Source organism: Acanthamoeba castellanii (assembly GCF_000313135.1).
Source record: "Acanthamoeba castellanii str. Neff unplaced genomic scaffold scf7180000084730, whole genome shotgun sequence".
NCBI lineage: Eukaryota > Discosea > Longamoebia > Acanthamoebidae > Acanthamoeba > Acanthamoeba castellanii.
The window spans coordinates 262,588-278,659 of NW_004457598.1; the positions used below are offsets into that span (position 1 = coordinate 262,588).

Here is a 16,072-nt window from a genome sequence, read left to right on the forward strand (position 1 = left end):
TGTGGGGCTGTGTCTCTATTTGAACTGCGCAGCGAGCTTGGGGGTGTGGTCGACAATGTTGTGCACCCGGTTGCGCCAGTCTCCTGCTAAACGAATCAACTCCGCTTCGCCTGGCAATGGTTTAGCTCGGCCACAGACGGAGCGCAAGCAAAACGCAAAACCGGCACTGCCGGTGCGCATCCAGACGGTGAAAAATACAGATAAGCGAAACAGAACCCGGAAGGAGGGGGTAGAGGGGTTCAGGCGTCGATGCTGAGCTCGTCCAGGCTTTTCGAGACGTGGAGCAGGGGCGAGGGCTCGTAGTTGGAGCGGTCGAGCGGCACGTCGTGGTGTACGGCAGCGAAGGGCGAATCCTTGTTGCACACCTTTGTGAGGTGCAGGCCGCCTTGTTATTGGGTGAAAGAAAAGAAAAACGTCAGCACACACGATGCGACACGCGACACGCAACACACAACACGCAACACACACGTACCCTTTTTGGTGCGCTCCTTGGCCTGGGGCGACATGAGGAAGTCGATGAGCGACGGGAAGCTGTAGACCTCCTTCCCGATCTGCACGTTGAAGCCGTTGGGCTTCTTGGCGATTCTCTGGTGCTTGTAGCCTTCGGCCGTCTTCCGGCTGATGGTCACGCAGGTGTCGTTGTTCGCCGACACCCGCAGGAGGAAGCCCTTCTTCATGCTCGCCAGCCGGCGCTCGGCCTCCTTGGAGTCGATCAGACCGTGGAAGCACCCAGCCTTGCACAGCTCGTCGAACTGGTACATGTAGACACGTTAAAAAAATGAAGAGCGAAGAGTAAAGAACGAAGAACGAAGCGAAGAGAAAAAGAACGAAGAAGAACGAAGGTGCGTACATCGCTGAGGATGGTGGGTCGGAGCGGGCCGAAAATGTGAAGGAAGCGAGCGTAGCTCTCAAGAGTAACGGCGAACCTCTTGTTGGTGTCGCTCGTCGTGATGTCCTTGCTCGCCACCGCTGCATCGAAGAAGGTGAGTCCGTGCGCTGGCGTGGTGTGCGTGTGCGGTGGTGCGTGTGCACGGTGCAGGGAGAGAGTGTTACCGAGAATGAGCTTGGCGCACTGAATCATGGTGGAGTCGGGCGAGAGGGCGGTGGGCTTCATGTTCATGTGCTCTCCGAATGCCAGGATGAAGTTGTCCCACTCCACCATCCACGGCAGATGCTCGGCATCCTGCAGCGCAAACCGATGAATGCGCCGTCAGCCCAATGTGCCAAGAATCGCGATGCATTCCAAACATTCGCCGCCGCATTGGGCCTCTGGCCGCGCGCAACAGGGAAACAGAGGGCGTGCGCGTACGAGTGTGTGAAGCCGCTTCCAGAGCACACGGCCGGCCACGTCCCGGATGGTGTTATCGACAATGATGTCGTCCCAGCGGGTCAGGATCTCGGCGAAGCTCGGCCTGGCGTAGCGGTCCTTGAGCCAGCAGTCGCGGATGAGCTTGACCACGTTGTCGGGAACGCCTTCGGGAATGGGCGGCCGCTCGTCGCGATCTGTGTTCCCATCCACGATGTGAGGAATGTCGTGGAATGTGTGACAATGATGGTGGCGATGGGGTAGTACCGACGACGGTCTCACAGAAGAGCTGGAAGGAGTTCATGTGCGCGAATGGCTTGCCCTGGCGCGCAAAGAGCTCCTATCGGGTTGAATCGAGAGAGAAAAGGAACAGGAATGCAAACGTTTAAGTCAAAGAATGTCGCAGTCATCAAACAAAACAGAGCGTGTGAGGAAAGTGTGGTACCCAGAGAAGCATGCCGTACGCGTACACGTCGGATTTCTCGCTCGCGGGAATACCGCACAAAATCTCCGGCGCCTGTACCAAACGTTAGTGTGTGCAATGGTGCGTGTGCGGTGCGTGCAGTGAGTGAGGCATGGTACCATGTAGACCGGAGTGCCGACGGCCTTGTCTTTGAGGGGACCCTTGGGGTCGAACTTCTCCTTGGCACACGACAGACCAAAGTCGCACACCTTCACGTTGCCCTCGCGTGTGATCTGTCGAGTGTCGTGTCGTTGGTTGTGTTGTGTTGTGCGTTGTGTGGTTGTTGTTGTGTGGTCAGCCAAAACGCGCTCGAGCGTACAGCGAGAGAATAGGGGTGCCAAGAAGAAAATGTTGGCAAAAAACTATGTACCAACACGTTAGGGGGCTTGAGATCGCGGTGAATGATAGGCTCGGGCTTCAGGCAGTGCAGCCAATTCATTCCTGATTGGTGCACGCACGACATACATGTTGGAAAACAGGTTAACATTTCGGAGATAAACGCCCAACACCGGGAACAAGAATAAGAAACCAGAACAGATAACAAGGAACAAGTTGAGGACGCGAGGGTGGCGAATGTGCGTGTGCGTGCGTGTGTGTCGTGTGTGTCGTGTGTGTCGTGTGCGTGCGTGTGTGTCGTGTGTGTGTCGTGTGTGTGTGTGTGTACCCTGAGCAATGCCCTTGGCGATGTGGAAGCGCTGTCGGTTGGAGATGGGGATGGAGCGGTCGTGGACGATCGAACCGAGGTCGCGACCCTCGACGTATTCCATGACGACGGCGAGGTTGTCCTTCTCCGTGCACACGCCCATGAGCAACAGAATGCACGGATGCCGCAGCGCCCTGTTGTTGAAGAGTTTGTGGTTGTGGTTGTGGTTGTGGTTGTGGTTACAGAGCGGCAGCTGTGTGTGATTGGAAACAGGGGCGGCGGCGTACTTCATGATTTCGACTTCTCGCTTGAGCTCCTCGATCTTCTGCTGGGTGAGCTGCTGGTTGTGCAGCACCTTGATCGCCACGGGATAGCCTCTGCATCGGCCCTACACCCGAAAACGATAAGTGCCAATTCATGTTTTTTTTAAAAAAGTGACTTGTATTATTTATTTGTCTATTATTATTTATTTTATCTTCTACACTCATATTTTATTCTTATGCTTACTCGAACGGGAAGAGGGTAGAAGAAGAGAGACGAGACGAGTGGTGGTTACCTTGTAGACGGTGCCGTAGTTGCCACGAGCGATTTCATCTTCCCTCCTGTACTCGAGCTCAGAAGCTCGAATCAGCGTGCTGCCCGTTTCCTGTGAGGTTAAAAAAGAAATGGGACGATTAGATGACAACACAATGCAAATCATGAATTAAAATTTATATTGCGCAATCAGCGGCTCTCTTAGGGATCATGCAAAGTTGCAAAAGCATCTTCTCCCTTTCGGAGATGGACATTGAATGGATGGATACCAAGACAAAGTCGCAATTCTCGGGGGAACAAACACAAATGCAAGTGATGCTGTCGTACCCACTCTCTTTGTTTGCGACGGTCCTCTTCCTGATTGCGGCGTTGTTTGTTGAGGCGAGTCACGGTGGCCCGTTCATCTTCGCTGTCGTCGAAGAAGGGCTCGGCATCCGCCGTTTTGTTCTGGTAGTCCATCTCTGCGTTGAGCTGGGGTGCTGACGATGCCTTCTTCCTCTTGCCCAGCGTTGGCGATGTCACTTGTCTCGCGGCCTCCAGCCTGTCACACACCTCCTTTGGGTCGCGCACAGTCACGTTGTGGTCCGTTTATGTTGTCGCCCCCTGTGCGCACTCTTCTCCGCGTTGTGGGCCGAAGCTTCTCTCTTTTCGTTTTATTTGTTTCAATTAATAAAACATTACTAAAATTAATTCGAATTCTTGCAATTCTTGGCCGAGGAAGAAGAGGAAGGTGCGTGGCTGGTGGTTGTTGAGGAACTGGTCTTAGTAGGGAGGCTGGCTCTTGCTGGGTCCGCTCATGAGCTTGGAGAGCTGGTCCTCGAGATCGGCCGCGTCGACGTAGCTGGAGCTCTCCTCGGGCACCTCCATGTGCACCCTGGCGTACTCCGAGTCCTTGGAGCAGATCTTCTTCAGGTGGAGGCCGCCCTTCTTGGTGCGCTCGCGCGCCTGCGGCGAGTCGAGGAAGTCGAGCACCGTGGTGAAGGAGAAGATGTCCTTCCCGATCTGCACGTTGTAGCCGTCGTCCTTCCTGAGAACCCTCTGATGCTGGAAGACGCCGTTGACCTTCCTGCTGATGGTGATGCAGGCGTCCTTCGACGACAGACGCAGCAGGTAGCCCTTCTTCAGCGCCGCTAACCGCCTCTCGGCCTCCTTGGCCTCAATCATTCCATGCCAGCACCTACATGTGTCGAATCGTGTCGAGTAGAGTCGTGTCGTCGATGAGTTACTACGACGAGTTACATCAACCATTGGGGCGGGGGAAACGTACCCTCGCTTGCAGATCTCGTCGAACTCGGCGAGGATGGTGGACCGCAGAGGGCCGAACACCTTGAGGAACCTCGCAAAGCTCTCGCAGGTGACGACGTACTTCTTGTTGCTGTCGCCCGCCGTCTGGTCCTTGTCCTCCTCCGCTGGGTTGTTGACACAATGGCGCTCTCTTCAGTACATTGCAATGGCGATGATGGTTCGCGCGACACCTAGCACTCAATAGGGGATTTCGGGGGCATACCGAGAGCCAACTTGGCGCACTTGTAGGTGGTGGTCTCGGGTCCCAGGGTCGACGGGTTCAGGCTGTAGTACTGGCAAAAGGCCAGCGCGAAGTTGTCCCAATCCACTACCCACGGGTAGTGGGCCGTCGACTATAGGAAAAGGAAAAGGAAAGAAATGGGCGATGAGCGAAACACACGGCACTCGAGAGGGAGAAGGAGAGAGTCATACCTCCTTCCGCCTCAGACGCTTGTAGAGCGCGCGGCCCTCGAGGTCCTTGACGACGTTGTCCACGACAATGTCGTCCAACCGATCGAGGATCTCGGAGAAGCTGGGCCTGAAGTGTCTGTCCGGGTGCCAGCAGTCCTTGATCAGTTTTCGGATGTTGCTGGGGATATCTTCGGTCATCGGGGGCCTCTCGTGTCTGGCGCGAGTGCAACACGGAACACGGATAACGTCAGCGTTGGTGGCGAATCCAAAGATCACATGTGGTGTGTGTGGGTGGTGTGCGCGTGTGCGTGCGCGTGCTCGCTCGCTCATGGCTATGGGAAGGGCACCGGTCGATGACGGCGTCGCAGAAAGCATCGAAAGTAGGAATCTCACTGAACGGCCTGCCCTTTCGCATGAACAGCTCCCAGAGCAGCACGGCGTAGGCGTAGACGTCTGACTTCTCGCTCGATGGCACACCGCACAGGATTTCGGGGGCCTTGTCGCGTAGAGAGCAACACGAATACATGTCAACATCGATGCCACGAACAACTCGATCGAAGGCGAGGGCACAGCATGGTACCATGTAGACGGGGGTGCCGACGGCCTTGTCCTTGGGTGGCGCCTTGGGGTCGAACCTCTCCTTGACACACGACAGACCGAAATCGCACACCTTCACGTTGCCCTCCTTGGTCACCAGGATGTTGGCCGGCTTGAGGTCGCGGTGAATGATGGGCTCGGGCTTCAGGCAGTGCAACCAGTTCATTCCTGATAGATGATGGCGATGATGACGGTGATGATGATGAAGCGGAAGAAGAGGAATGAGGGTGAGCGTCAATGCGCGCGAAAGTTGTAGGCGGAATGTTGATGGCGAGGGTGCGTGGGTGTACCCTGAGCGATGCCCTTGGCGATGTGGAGCTTCTGCTTGGTGGAGATATCGACGGAGCGGTCGTGGACGATGGTGCCAAGGTCGCGACCCTCGACATACTCCATGACGACGGCGAGGTTGTCCTTCTCCGTGCACACGCCCATGAGCAACAGGATGCACGGATGCCGCAGCGCCCTGTTATTGAAGAGATTCGGGAAATGAGGAGACGTGAGATGGTGCATTGAGACAAAAACCGATTGAGCAACTACGCGTTTCGATGTTGGGGCCAGGAATGGCGTACTTCATGATTTCGACTTCTCGCTTGAGCTCCTCGATCTTCTGCTGGGTGAGCTGCTGGTTGTGCAGCACCTTGATCGCCACGGGGAAGCCTCTGCACCGCCCCTTGTAGACCGTACCGTAGTTGCCCCTCGCGATCTCGTCATCTCTTCGGTACTCGAGCTCGGATGCCCTGATGAGGGTGCTTCCGGTCTCCTGCAGATGAGAAGGGGTGAGCACAAAATGCAATGCGCTACACAAATTATGGAGCAATGCGAGTTCCCAAGCGAATGAAGGGGTAAATCACGTTGCCCCAGTGCCGAACGGTCACCCCAGATTACAAACGAACGCTGTACCCATTCTCTATGAATCTTGGCAGCCTCCTGGTCTCCCTTCTTGAGGAGTTGCAGTCTCTCGAGCGACGTTTTTCTTTCCATTATTGTTTTGCAATTATTTGCGATTGACCCGCTTGTTTGAAGCCGAACGAATCCCTTCTGCTGACACGCGGCGCGATGGTTCTATCTTCTTCGATCGAGAGGTCTCTTGAAAGATGAGAAAATTGTCGCTTTCCTCCAAAGGCGCGTCGTTCCCTTCTTGTTTCTTCTTCGACTCTGCCGCCACCTTCGCGTGGCTTTGCTGGCGTGCAGCTCAGCTAATTAATTTGTGGTCGACAACAATTGAACATAATGTTGTTCTGCTCGATCTCGGCCGAGGTGGTACCAGCACTGACTGGCTATCTCAGTGAGAAGTGGTCGACACAACCTAGACTTCCACTTTTATAGCGCCACACCTCAACAAGGTGGGAAGTCGAACATGCTTGTACTATGTATCTGTATGCTGTAGGTGATGAAGATGAAGCTGCTCCGGCGATCGCCCAGTCGGCCGAGCGTACAGAGAGCACTCAACAAGGAAAGACGCGTCTGTTTATTCACCACGCAGGGTGCTTATGCACTCAGTTGAGCTTGCGGTTAGCTGTGGAGTCATAGTTGAGAGGGTTGTTAAAGGTGTGCTTCTGGATGGCGTGCATGACTTCGTTGTCGAGCTCGGCCGGCGTCTCGACCTTCTTCGTGAGATACAGGAAGAGATCGGGATCGATGCAGTCCAGGATTTGCTCGAACTGGGCGAGTTGCGTTTCATTCATGGCTTCAAGATTTTGGATCGCGAAGGAGCCGAGGATGAGGTCCGTCTCGAGCATGCCCCTCTCCTTGCTTCTGAAGAGGAGGCGCTTTCGGCGCGAGTCCAGCTGGCTGTACTTTACATCGTCGTAGGTAGGCAGCTGATTCGTGAAATTGGGCGAAGATGATGAAGATGCAGACGATGTAGAGAGCAATCTCGCCGATGTCGGCAAAATCAGCCCTCGCGACACGGGTGCAAACCTGACGGCACTGATAATGTGGGCTGATGCGACGCTGCTCCTTCTCATCTTCGCTGCTCGTTGGGAAAAAATGACTGATTAGAAACGAATCGCAGCCCGCGCAAATTCGAGCAACTCTTGGCGTTTGCCTGACGTCATCATGACACGTGATGCTGACATCAGCACATTCCATACACATTCCAGCACTAGCTCAGGTTCGTTTTGATTGGTTCGATGTGTGAAACCGCGGAGCTACGTCCTCGGCAACAGGACGTCGTCCCCTCCAACCGTTCGGTCCCCAACGACGAGCGAGGACACGCAGACAACTAAACATCTGACGAAAATCAATCCATCGAGGGAGGAACGCGAACTCGTTGTCGTCGGCTCGTCCTTCGCTCTTCTGCGGCCTGCAGAGAAGTAATCAAAAAAAGAACGAAAGAGAAAAGAACGAAAGAGAAGAGAGAACAAAGGCCATGAACTCCTATGAAGAGCTGGCGGTGTCCCAGCCGGTGACCAAGATGAAGGTCGAGGTGGAGAAACACATCGGGCAGGCCAGCGCCCAACACACGCCCGCGCGAAGCCGCGCCCTCGAGCAGAAGGAAGAGATTTTTTCAAAGGAGATCAAGGGCATCATCCAACGGCTCGAGGAGCAGGAGCGCCTGAACGCCGCGGAGGGGGCTGCTGCGGGTGTTCCCTCTCCTTCCCTCGCTTCATCCAAGAGCGGGTCTGGTGTAGCTAGGGAGAAGAGGCTCGGGGATCAAATCTCGTTCACCGACGTCTCCTTCCTCTGTACTGAAATGCCCAAAGGTGCCCCCTCCTCCTCTCCTTCTCCTTGCTCCTTCGTTCTTCTTCTCCCCTTGTCGCTTTCGTTCTTTCATTTTTATTTCATTTGATTCGTCTTTTTTTTTAAAAAAAGTTCAAAAATACTAAATATTAATTTCTTGACGCTGGCCAGGGTCGGTGTTGTCGCTGGTCAAGGCGTGGAACAGCGGCTGCATGTTCCAACAGGTACCAATCGCCAATTCAGCACGAAGCGAGAAAACAAACTCAGCTCTCAATACCAACCATTCCATCGCCACAGGGGAATTCGCGCAACCTGAAGGACCTGACGATGGACGAGTGGAAGCAGCTGGCCGAGGCCTCGCAGCGCCACTTCCCCTCCGTTCCCGTCGCCAAGGCCACCACCCCGAACAAGAACGACCCCGTCGTGACCAAGGTTTGCCCTCACTCCGTTCACCATCCGCTCTCAGTGGCGCGAATGCGGTGGTGTGTGCGGTGTGTGCGGTGTGTGCGTTGGGCAGTTCTCACGACACGGCTTGATGGCGCGTAGGACGAGGCCCAGCGAACGACGAGCGGGCCTGCTGACGCAGTGCCGGAAGAAACCGCCAGCCCGCCGCCCGCCGAATCCGCTCACACGCCGGACGACCACCAAACCACCACCCCAGCGCCAGTGAGTGAAGAGAGCCTTACGACTGTCGACAAGCAGCCCGACACGGCCGACCACACTACGCCGCCGCAGCAGGCCGACCCCATCGAGGACCCCACCGCCACCGGGGACAACAACCAAGCCCCTCAACAGGTAGACGTGGACGCCGTCGATGACGTCGACAAACCGAACGCCACGCCGGCACCGCAAGACGACCCGACTGCAGCGCAGGCCACGGACTCAAAGCAGCCCGACGAGAGCCCGGCCAAGCCGGCCGATGCCGACTCGGTGGAGCTGACCGCGACGGCGGTTGTGGACGCGGCTCCGGTAGACGAAGCTGCGAAGGAGGTCGCCACAGACATCACCGCCGACATGTCGAAGAGCGTCGCCACAGTCAGATCGGCGGACTCGATCGAGCCGGTCGCGGTCGGCGATTTCCTTAGGAAGAGCGGTCGCGTCGTCATCGCCGAGGCCTCCGGGTCTTCGGCCGAAGCGTCGCCGCACCAGGACTCTGCAGACGGCGCGGCGCCGTTCTCGCTCAAGAGCAAGGGCAGCAAGATCGATCAGAAGGAGGAGGCGCGCAAGCAGGCGCACGCCCGGCGGAGAGGCCACGTGCGCGCCGCGTCGATGAGCGAGTCGGTCAAGTCGCTCGTCATCGGCGCGAGAGGGGTCGAGGCCTCGCCTTCGATCGATAAGATCAAGAGGGACGGCTCGTCGGCGTCGTCGGCGTCGCTGTCGACATCGTCGCCCATGTCGACTTCGTCGTCGTCGCTGGCCTCTTCGTCGTCGGGCAGCAAAGGCGGCGACTCGGTCACCAAGCAACCGCACAAGGAAAAGAAAGATAAAGAGAAGAAGAAATCCAAGTGGGACAAGGTGCGCGGGCTCAAGGGCGGCGCGGCCAGGGACAAGAGCGACACCATCAGCGAGGACGTCATCGCCGCGGCCAAGCGCGAGCGCGAGGCCGGCAGCTCGATCGTGGGCATGACCGCGACATCGACGTCGACGAAGAAGGCCAGCGACAGCCTCCGGCCGCACCTTATGAAGCACAACTCGGAGAAGCTCGACCGCATGCTGGTCCGCCGGCCGAGCTACAAGGTGCTGGTCGAGCAGGGCTATATCAAGGAGTGGGGCGACGCGGCCGACTTGGCCGGCGCCGCGTCGGCCGGCAAGAGCCCCTCGCCGCGCGGCCCCAAGCGCTCGCCGACCTTCAAGCTCGCCGATGAAGACGACGACGGCGGCGGCGCGGCCGGCGGGAAAGACGACCAGCAGGCGCAGGGGGAGGACTCGGACGAGGAGACGCCGCGGAAGTCGCTCATCGACAACGTGCAGCTCCTGCCCACCGACAGCCTGTGGCACGTCGAAAGGGGCTCCAAGAGGGTACGCACGCACGCACACGACACGCCACACGAGCTCGCGCTAACTGGTAAGCTGGACCTCATCAGGACTTTGTGCCGGGAGCGTACATGGCCTTCGAGAACGATCACGAGCTCGTGCCCTACTACAAGAAGTTCTTCTTCCAACGAGGTACGGGTCGAGTCTTCGTGTGGCGCCTGCAGTCTCAGGCACTCATTTTGTACGTGTGTCGTGTCGTGCGATGTTTTGTATATGCGACGCATCGTCGTGTGCAGAGCACGAGAATTACTGGGCCAGGCACGAGCGTCTCGGCCCGATCCTCATTTCGATCGAGGGAAAATCCACACGCGGCTCTGCCCGCCTCCTTCGACGAGGTACGCCGCCTTTTAAGTTGTATTTTGTTTTGTTTCTGTTTGTCGTTTTCGTTTTCGTTTTCGTTTTGCTTTTCCCTTCGAACGCTGGGCACCCGCTTCTCTCTGCGCCGATCGGCTGATTCGTTCACAGAAACGCACGCGTCCGGTCTGGCCGAGTCGCCCACGTCGAGCCCGGTGCTGTCGCGCGAGAACTCGCCCTCGTCCCTCGGCAACATCCCCCTCGACACCACCGACTCCACCCCCGCAGCCGCGTCCAACAGCGGCAGCAGCAACCTCACCAAGCAGGCCAAGCGGCGCTCGGCCATTCTTCTGTACGCATTCCCCTCCACCCCCCCTCTCCCTTCCTAGAGCTCGCTTCTGATGTAGGCTGGTCTGAAGGCCTCGCAAGTCGAGCAACGCCAACATCAAGGCAGACATCATCATCAAAGAAGACCCGTCGTCACCATCATCAACGTCGTCGTCGAGTCTGTTGCACAACCTGGGGAAGGACGCATTCAAGCTGGGCGGATGGAAGACCAAATCGGAGATATTCTCCATATCAGGCAAGTCCCGACAGGCCAATGGGGCGGCGCCGCACACGTGGCGCGTGCTCCTGCAGACCAAGAAGGGCGCCCAGCAGTTCTTCATCCGCAGCGGCACGAGCAAGGCCGAGAAGCATCGGGCCATCCAGATCGCATGCGGCTCGCAGGGCATATGCCCCGAGATCCACGACCTCAAACTCAAGCCCGTCAAACCGTCCTCCTTCCCTGTACGTTTTCGTTTTTCGCTTCCGCCCAGGGTGTGTCGTGCGTGTGTGCGGTGGTGTGTGTGTGCGCGCGCGCGTGCAGTGGTGCGTGTCGTGTGTGCTGGTGCGTGCGAGAATTGACGTGGTGCTTCGACGTTACACAGGAGGACATGGTCAAGTTGGAGAAGGCGTTCCTGGATCATGACGAATACAAATTCGGTGTACTATACGGCAGGGAGGGCCAGAGCGAAAACGAGATGTTCGCAAACGGTAAACACACACCCTCGCGCGACACACACACGCACCACCGCACACGCGCGCGCACGCGCACACACACACACTCACACACGGGCGCGCGCGCACACACACGACTAACGATCTGCTGTGCGGAATCACAGTGGAGACGAGCCCTGAATTTCAGCAATTTTTGCACCTCCTGGGAGACAGGATCACACTCAAGGGCTGGACCCAGTATGCCGGCGGACTCGACGTCAAACGTACGCCATCGCTATCTTTCTTTTTCGTTCTTTCTCTTTTCGCACGTGTTCTTCATAGCTGACATGTTTGCTCGCATGTCGATCCACGTTGAATCGATGTAGGGGATTCGACGGGGACGCAGTCGGTGTTCAGGAAGTTCAGAGACCTGGAAATCATGTTCCACGTGGCTCCGCTGCTTCCATTCTATCCTGACGACACCCAACACGTACACGTTCTAGTTGTGTGTGTGCGTGTGTGTGTGTTGTGTGTGTGTGTGTCGCAGTGCGCGCGGTGAGTGTCAAACCATAACATCTGGCATTGTGGCTTCAGGTCGAGCGCAAGCGGCACTTGGGTAACGACATCGTTGTGATCATCTTCCTTGACAGCGGCACCTTTACTCCGTCAATGATCAAGACCAAGTTCAATCGTACGACGCGCCCGCCATTCTCGCCTCTCTTCTGCATTATGACGGTTACGGTGACGGTGATGATGGTGATGGCAATCGCTAACGTTAGCCTTCCATCGTAGACATCTACGCTGTCGTGTCCGTCGATCGCGACGAAGTGACAGACGAGATCATCTTCTCCGACGGCCCTGGCTCAGCCCCGCGGATGAGGTTCGCACTCCGGCTCAGTCCCAACACACCCTGCTCTGCCCTCCAGGTCTCACTCACCATTGTTGTCCCCCCGACCAGAGTCGAGTTTGCATCGCGGGAGGGAGTGCGACCCTACGGCGCCACCATTCCTCGAGGCTACCACTTCGCGCTCGACGACAAGTTCATCGATTTCCTTCTGACCAAACGTATGTTTGCCGCTATGATCAACCACAATCATCAGAAGAATGATGAGAACCTGATCTCTCTTCGTTCTTCTATGATTGATCTGCAGTGGTGAACGGTCAGCGAGCGGCACTACACGCGCCCGTGTTCGCCAGGAAGCTCGAGATGACCCGATCCGCCCTGATGGAGGATCTCATGAAGGACTGGGGTTCATGATGCCCCCCCGCGGAAATGTGTGTGCCCTTTGCTGTTGGTGGGTTGGTTGCATTCTATCATTTGCACCAATGGGCGAAAAAAGAATTCGGTGAAATTGGGAATTCGAGAGCCGGGAGGAATCCGGGTGCTGCCACAGCTATTCTTCGGTCGCGCAGTACTACGGCATCGCACTGGCGGTCGCGTAGCGGTGGTAGATTGGATTCCCGACACTTGAGAATCGCCAAGAAGTCCTCGAGTACAATAGAAAAAGAGAGGAACGAGAGCGCATAGGATCCGATCTTGACTGATTCAGCATTGGCAATTATTTTGATCAATTGTTCAAAATAATTCGCATCCTTTTGATTTTTTCGATACGGACCTAGCATGTCTTTCGACATCGATCCAAGGGACATCACGCTCAAGCAGGAACTCGGTTCTGGGAGGTTCCGTCTGCTCTCCCTCCCATGATCCATCCACCATGCTTTAAATTCATTCGTGATTTTCTCATTTCTGCAATGTATTTGGATGGGTCTCGTGTTCCACAGTTTCGGCAAAGTCTACAGTGGCACGGTGTACGGTAGTGATGTCGCCATCAAGGTACCCAAAAGGCAGGACATTGATGACGACGATCTCGCCGCTCTCGTGGAGGAGGTAGAAATATGGAGGTGCGCCATCTTCCTTCCCTTCAATATTGCCGTAGTGCCAGCCAAAGCGTTCTCCCCGTTCCGTTCTTATGCGTCGCTGCTGCACATCGCATAGGACGTGCCCACACCCCAACATCGTGCAGTTGTTGGGCGCCTGCATGCGAAAGGGCGACTTCAGGATCGTCACCGAGGTACGCGAGCCCACTCCCTCTCGCTCTCTTCGCTGGCCCTATTGTTCAACAGGTGCGTGGCCTCTTGTGCAGAAACTTGACGGCGACCTTGAAGGCTTGATCCACGATACCGACAAGCTGCTCAGCCTCTACACGTACGTTGGAGTTCAGGAGCCGCAAGCTTAGCTTGTTTGGGGGCGTGTATTGCTCGAGTGTGCTGATGTCGCTCCTTCCCGCATGTTTTCCACATCCAGACGCATGTGCATGGTGAGGGACATAGCCCTGGGCATGAACTGGCTGCACAACACAAAGCCGGCCATCATCCACAGGTTCGTACTTTTTTTTTTACTTTTCTTTTGCAGGTCATCGATGTTTGGCGTGGCCTTCAGGACTAACTTGCTCACTCACCGCTTAGAGATTTGAAGCTCGGCAATGTACTGTACAGGAAGAGGGGCAACTGGTACGAGATCAAAGTGTCTGACTTCGGTACGTCGCCGTCTGTCTGCGCCTTTTCCCTTCAATAGCTCATCTCTCCTTGGCACCAGGTCTGGCGCAACTCAAACCGCGACACGTGCACCATCTGAGAGACTCGAAGAAGGGAGCAGTGGGCACTCCGCTCTACATGGCTCCCGAGGTAATGCTGGGGAAGCCATTCAACGAGAAAGCAGGTACAGGGTCTTCTGCGTCTGCTCTCTATCAAGGAGTGTGCCCAACTCACGCGTCTGGCTGGATTACGGTGAATGGCGCGCAGATGTCTATGCTTTCGGCATTTGCATGTGGGAGATTGTGATGCGGGAAGACCCGTTCCAGGAATTCAAGTAAGTACTTGCCTCTGATTGGTCATCTATCTCGTAAAATCAGCCTATCTCACGCATGTACTCCCCCCTGTGCGTCGTGCGTGATGAAGGCACTACGACGAGTTCGTGAAGGCGGTGGCGGAACAGGGTGCGCGCCCGCAGATGCCCAAGGATTGCCCCTCTAAACTGAGGAAGGTCATGCAAGCCTGCTGGCACCAGGACCCCGCCAAGCGACCAAACTTTGGCGAAGTCGCCGAGGTAAGGCTCTTGCCACAGACTGTACTGTGCACGCGGGTGTATGTGCGCGTTCGTCTCACCGTCCATCGCTCCCGCCCACGCAGAGAATGCTCAAGGTCATCATCCAGTGCGCCATCGAGGACAAGCACGGCCGTAAGTTCTGGTCGTCCAACTTCCTGGCCCAATACCGCATCCCCTGGTACGCTCGCGCCACGTCCTGACCACCAGTAGCAGTGAACGAGTTGGTATTGATTGGATTGGTGTGCGCCGGGTCACTGTGTTGTGCCTGGACAGGGAGTCGTTCGTCAACGCGTTCTATTCTTTCCTTGGTCTCACGCATCTGGCGAGCCGTTCTACGTCGGGTTCGATCTACAAGCTGCTGAACACGCTCCACGTGAAGGCCACCGGCCGAGGCGCCTCCTCGCTCTACGGCAGCCGCTCGGCTTCAATCAAGACCGTGAAATCGCCCCGTAGCGAGGAGAAGCCGTCGAAGACGCGTTCGGGCAGTGCCATCGAGGAAGAGCTCACCGACCCGCTCACCGAGGAGGATGTCGAGGCCGTCATTGCCTACCGGTGCCTCAAGGCCGTTGCAGGTACATACAGGCTCGACTCATTCCTTCTCCCAGCACGACACACGGTGGCACTCATACGCGGACACTGTTTACCATCACGCTCGCGCAGCACGACAGGAGGGAGATGAGTTTACGGTGGAGATCAACTGGTTCGGGGACATGCTCAAGTGGTTCGGCCCGCTCAAGAGAGACGACTCCATACTCAGCACCATACGAGCCATGCTGCGCTACCCGTACCCTCTCCCACAACGACTATTACTCTTTTCTTCGAACCTGACCACGAGCGTCGTGGTGTCTTTACCGTTTGTTCAGGTGGTTCCACGGTCCCATCGACTCCGACGAAGCCAAGCGGCGATTGTCGAACATGCCCGCCGGCACTTTCCTCGTGCGCTTCAGCTTGACGACGCCCGGCTCCTACACCATCTCGCGAGTCCTCAAGCCTGGTACTGAATGAACCCCTTGACACTTTGGTCGCACTGCTTCGGCCAGCTGTTGACCGCCATGCGTGTATTTCTGTTTTCGGCTCTACAGGCAAGGTGCTGCATTCGCGTATGCAGTTCGTTCCCGGCAAGGGGTTCACGCTCGAGAACAAGAAGTTCTTCCTCAACCTCTCCCTGCTCGTGAGCTCTCTGCGGGAACCGCTCGACCTCAAGGCCGCCTGCGGTGGCAGCCAATACACAGAACTCTTCAAGGTGCGCTCGGCCTTCCAACGCGCGCGCCTGCGGTATGCCCTCTTCTTGCGGTTTCTGACGTCCGTGTGTCGTGTCGTGTGTCGCGTGTGCGCAGGTAATTCTGCCGAGCGGGAACAGGCAGGAGGAGGCCGAGGAAGAGGAAGAGGGCGAGGAGTCCTACAAGGAGTTCTCGTCTACCATCCTGCGTCAGGTCAAGGACGAGTACGTCGAACCCGCGCTCTCGTCCGACTCGGACGACGTCAAGGTGCGACACGGCAAGGAGAAGGAGGTGTCGTCCGACGACGCCAAGAGCAACAAGAAGGAGAAGAAGGAGAAGAAGGAGAAAAAAGAGAAGAAGGAAAAGAAGGAGAAGAAGCACCGGGCCAAGGACGACAAGCAGAAGACGTACTGAGTGAGGGCCTCCTGTTATTTTTATTTGTATTTTAATTTAGCGAAAAATACAAATTTGCTTGCGAAAAACGAAGAAGAAAAACAGAAATAAAAAGGCGCGAAACCGT

The 16,072-nt window shown here is 56.5% G+C and overlaps 4 protein-coding genes and 1 pseudogene across 4 annotated transcripts; 2 read left to right on the forward strand and 3 right to left on the reverse strand.

Annotated features, from left to right (window-relative positions):
* Positions 1–239: 239 nt before the first annotated feature.
* On the reverse strand, positions 240–3,405 carry ACA1_385780 (protein kinase domain containing protein; the record flags this gene model as incomplete). The annotated part of the gene is made up of 12 exons (XM_004347133.1): positions 240–385; positions 473–752; positions 851–969; positions 1,033–1,183; positions 1,310–1,503; positions 1,574–1,646; positions 1,752–1,823; positions 1,889–2,002; positions 2,140–2,210; positions 2,434–2,800; positions 2,969–3,058; positions 3,274–3,405. The coding sequence occupies 12 exons, from the start codon at positions 3,403–3,405 to the stop codon at positions 240–242; spliced, it is 1,809 nt and encodes a 602-aa protein (XP_004347183.1).
* A 303-nt stretch (positions 3,406–3,708) lies between these two features.
* ACA1_385790 lies at positions 3,709–6,219 on the reverse strand (annotated as a pseudogene).
* A 515-nt stretch (positions 6,220–6,734) lies between these two features.
* On the reverse strand, positions 6,735–7,209 carry ACA1_385800 (TPR repeat region protein; the record flags this gene model as incomplete). The annotated part of the gene is given in 2 exon segments (XM_004347134.1): positions 6,735–7,158; positions 7,169–7,209. Coding segments are annotated over 2 exon segments (465 nt in total), but the record flags the coding sequence as incomplete, so codon positions are not given.
* Positions 7,210–7,609: 400 nt separating this feature from the next.
* Positions 7,610–12,484, forward strand: ACA1_385810 (Rap/ranGAP domain containing protein; the record flags this gene model as incomplete). Its single annotated transcript, XM_004347135.1, has 15 exons — positions 7,610–7,943; positions 8,092–8,144; positions 8,218–8,352; positions 8,467–9,939; positions 10,005–10,086; positions 10,191–10,289; positions 10,420–10,600; positions 10,668–11,037; positions 11,178–11,283; positions 11,412–11,510; positions 11,613–11,716; positions 11,821–11,917; positions 12,019–12,106; positions 12,185–12,291; positions 12,378–12,484. The coding sequence occupies 15 exons, from the start codon at positions 7,610–7,612 to the stop codon at positions 12,482–12,484; spliced, it is 3,435 nt and encodes a 1,144-aa protein (XP_004347185.1).
* A 363-nt stretch (positions 12,485–12,847) lies between these two features.
* On the forward strand, positions 12,848–15,966 carry ACA1_385820 (SH2 domain/protein kinase domain containing protein; the record flags this gene model as incomplete). The annotated part of the gene is given in 16 exon segments (XM_004347136.1): positions 12,848–12,906; positions 13,009–13,060; positions 13,076–13,128; positions 13,223–13,298; positions 13,371–13,432; positions 13,532–13,606; positions 13,693–13,763; positions 13,823–13,945; positions 14,029–14,095; positions 14,185–14,332; positions 14,416–14,510; positions 14,606–14,904; positions 14,993–15,116; positions 15,196–15,326; positions 15,415–15,575; positions 15,670–15,966. 16 exon segments carry the CDS (start codon positions 12,848–12,850, stop codon positions 15,964–15,966), a joined length of 1,893 nt encoding a protein of 630 aa, XP_004347186.1.
* Positions 15,967–16,072: the final 106 nt, after the last annotated feature.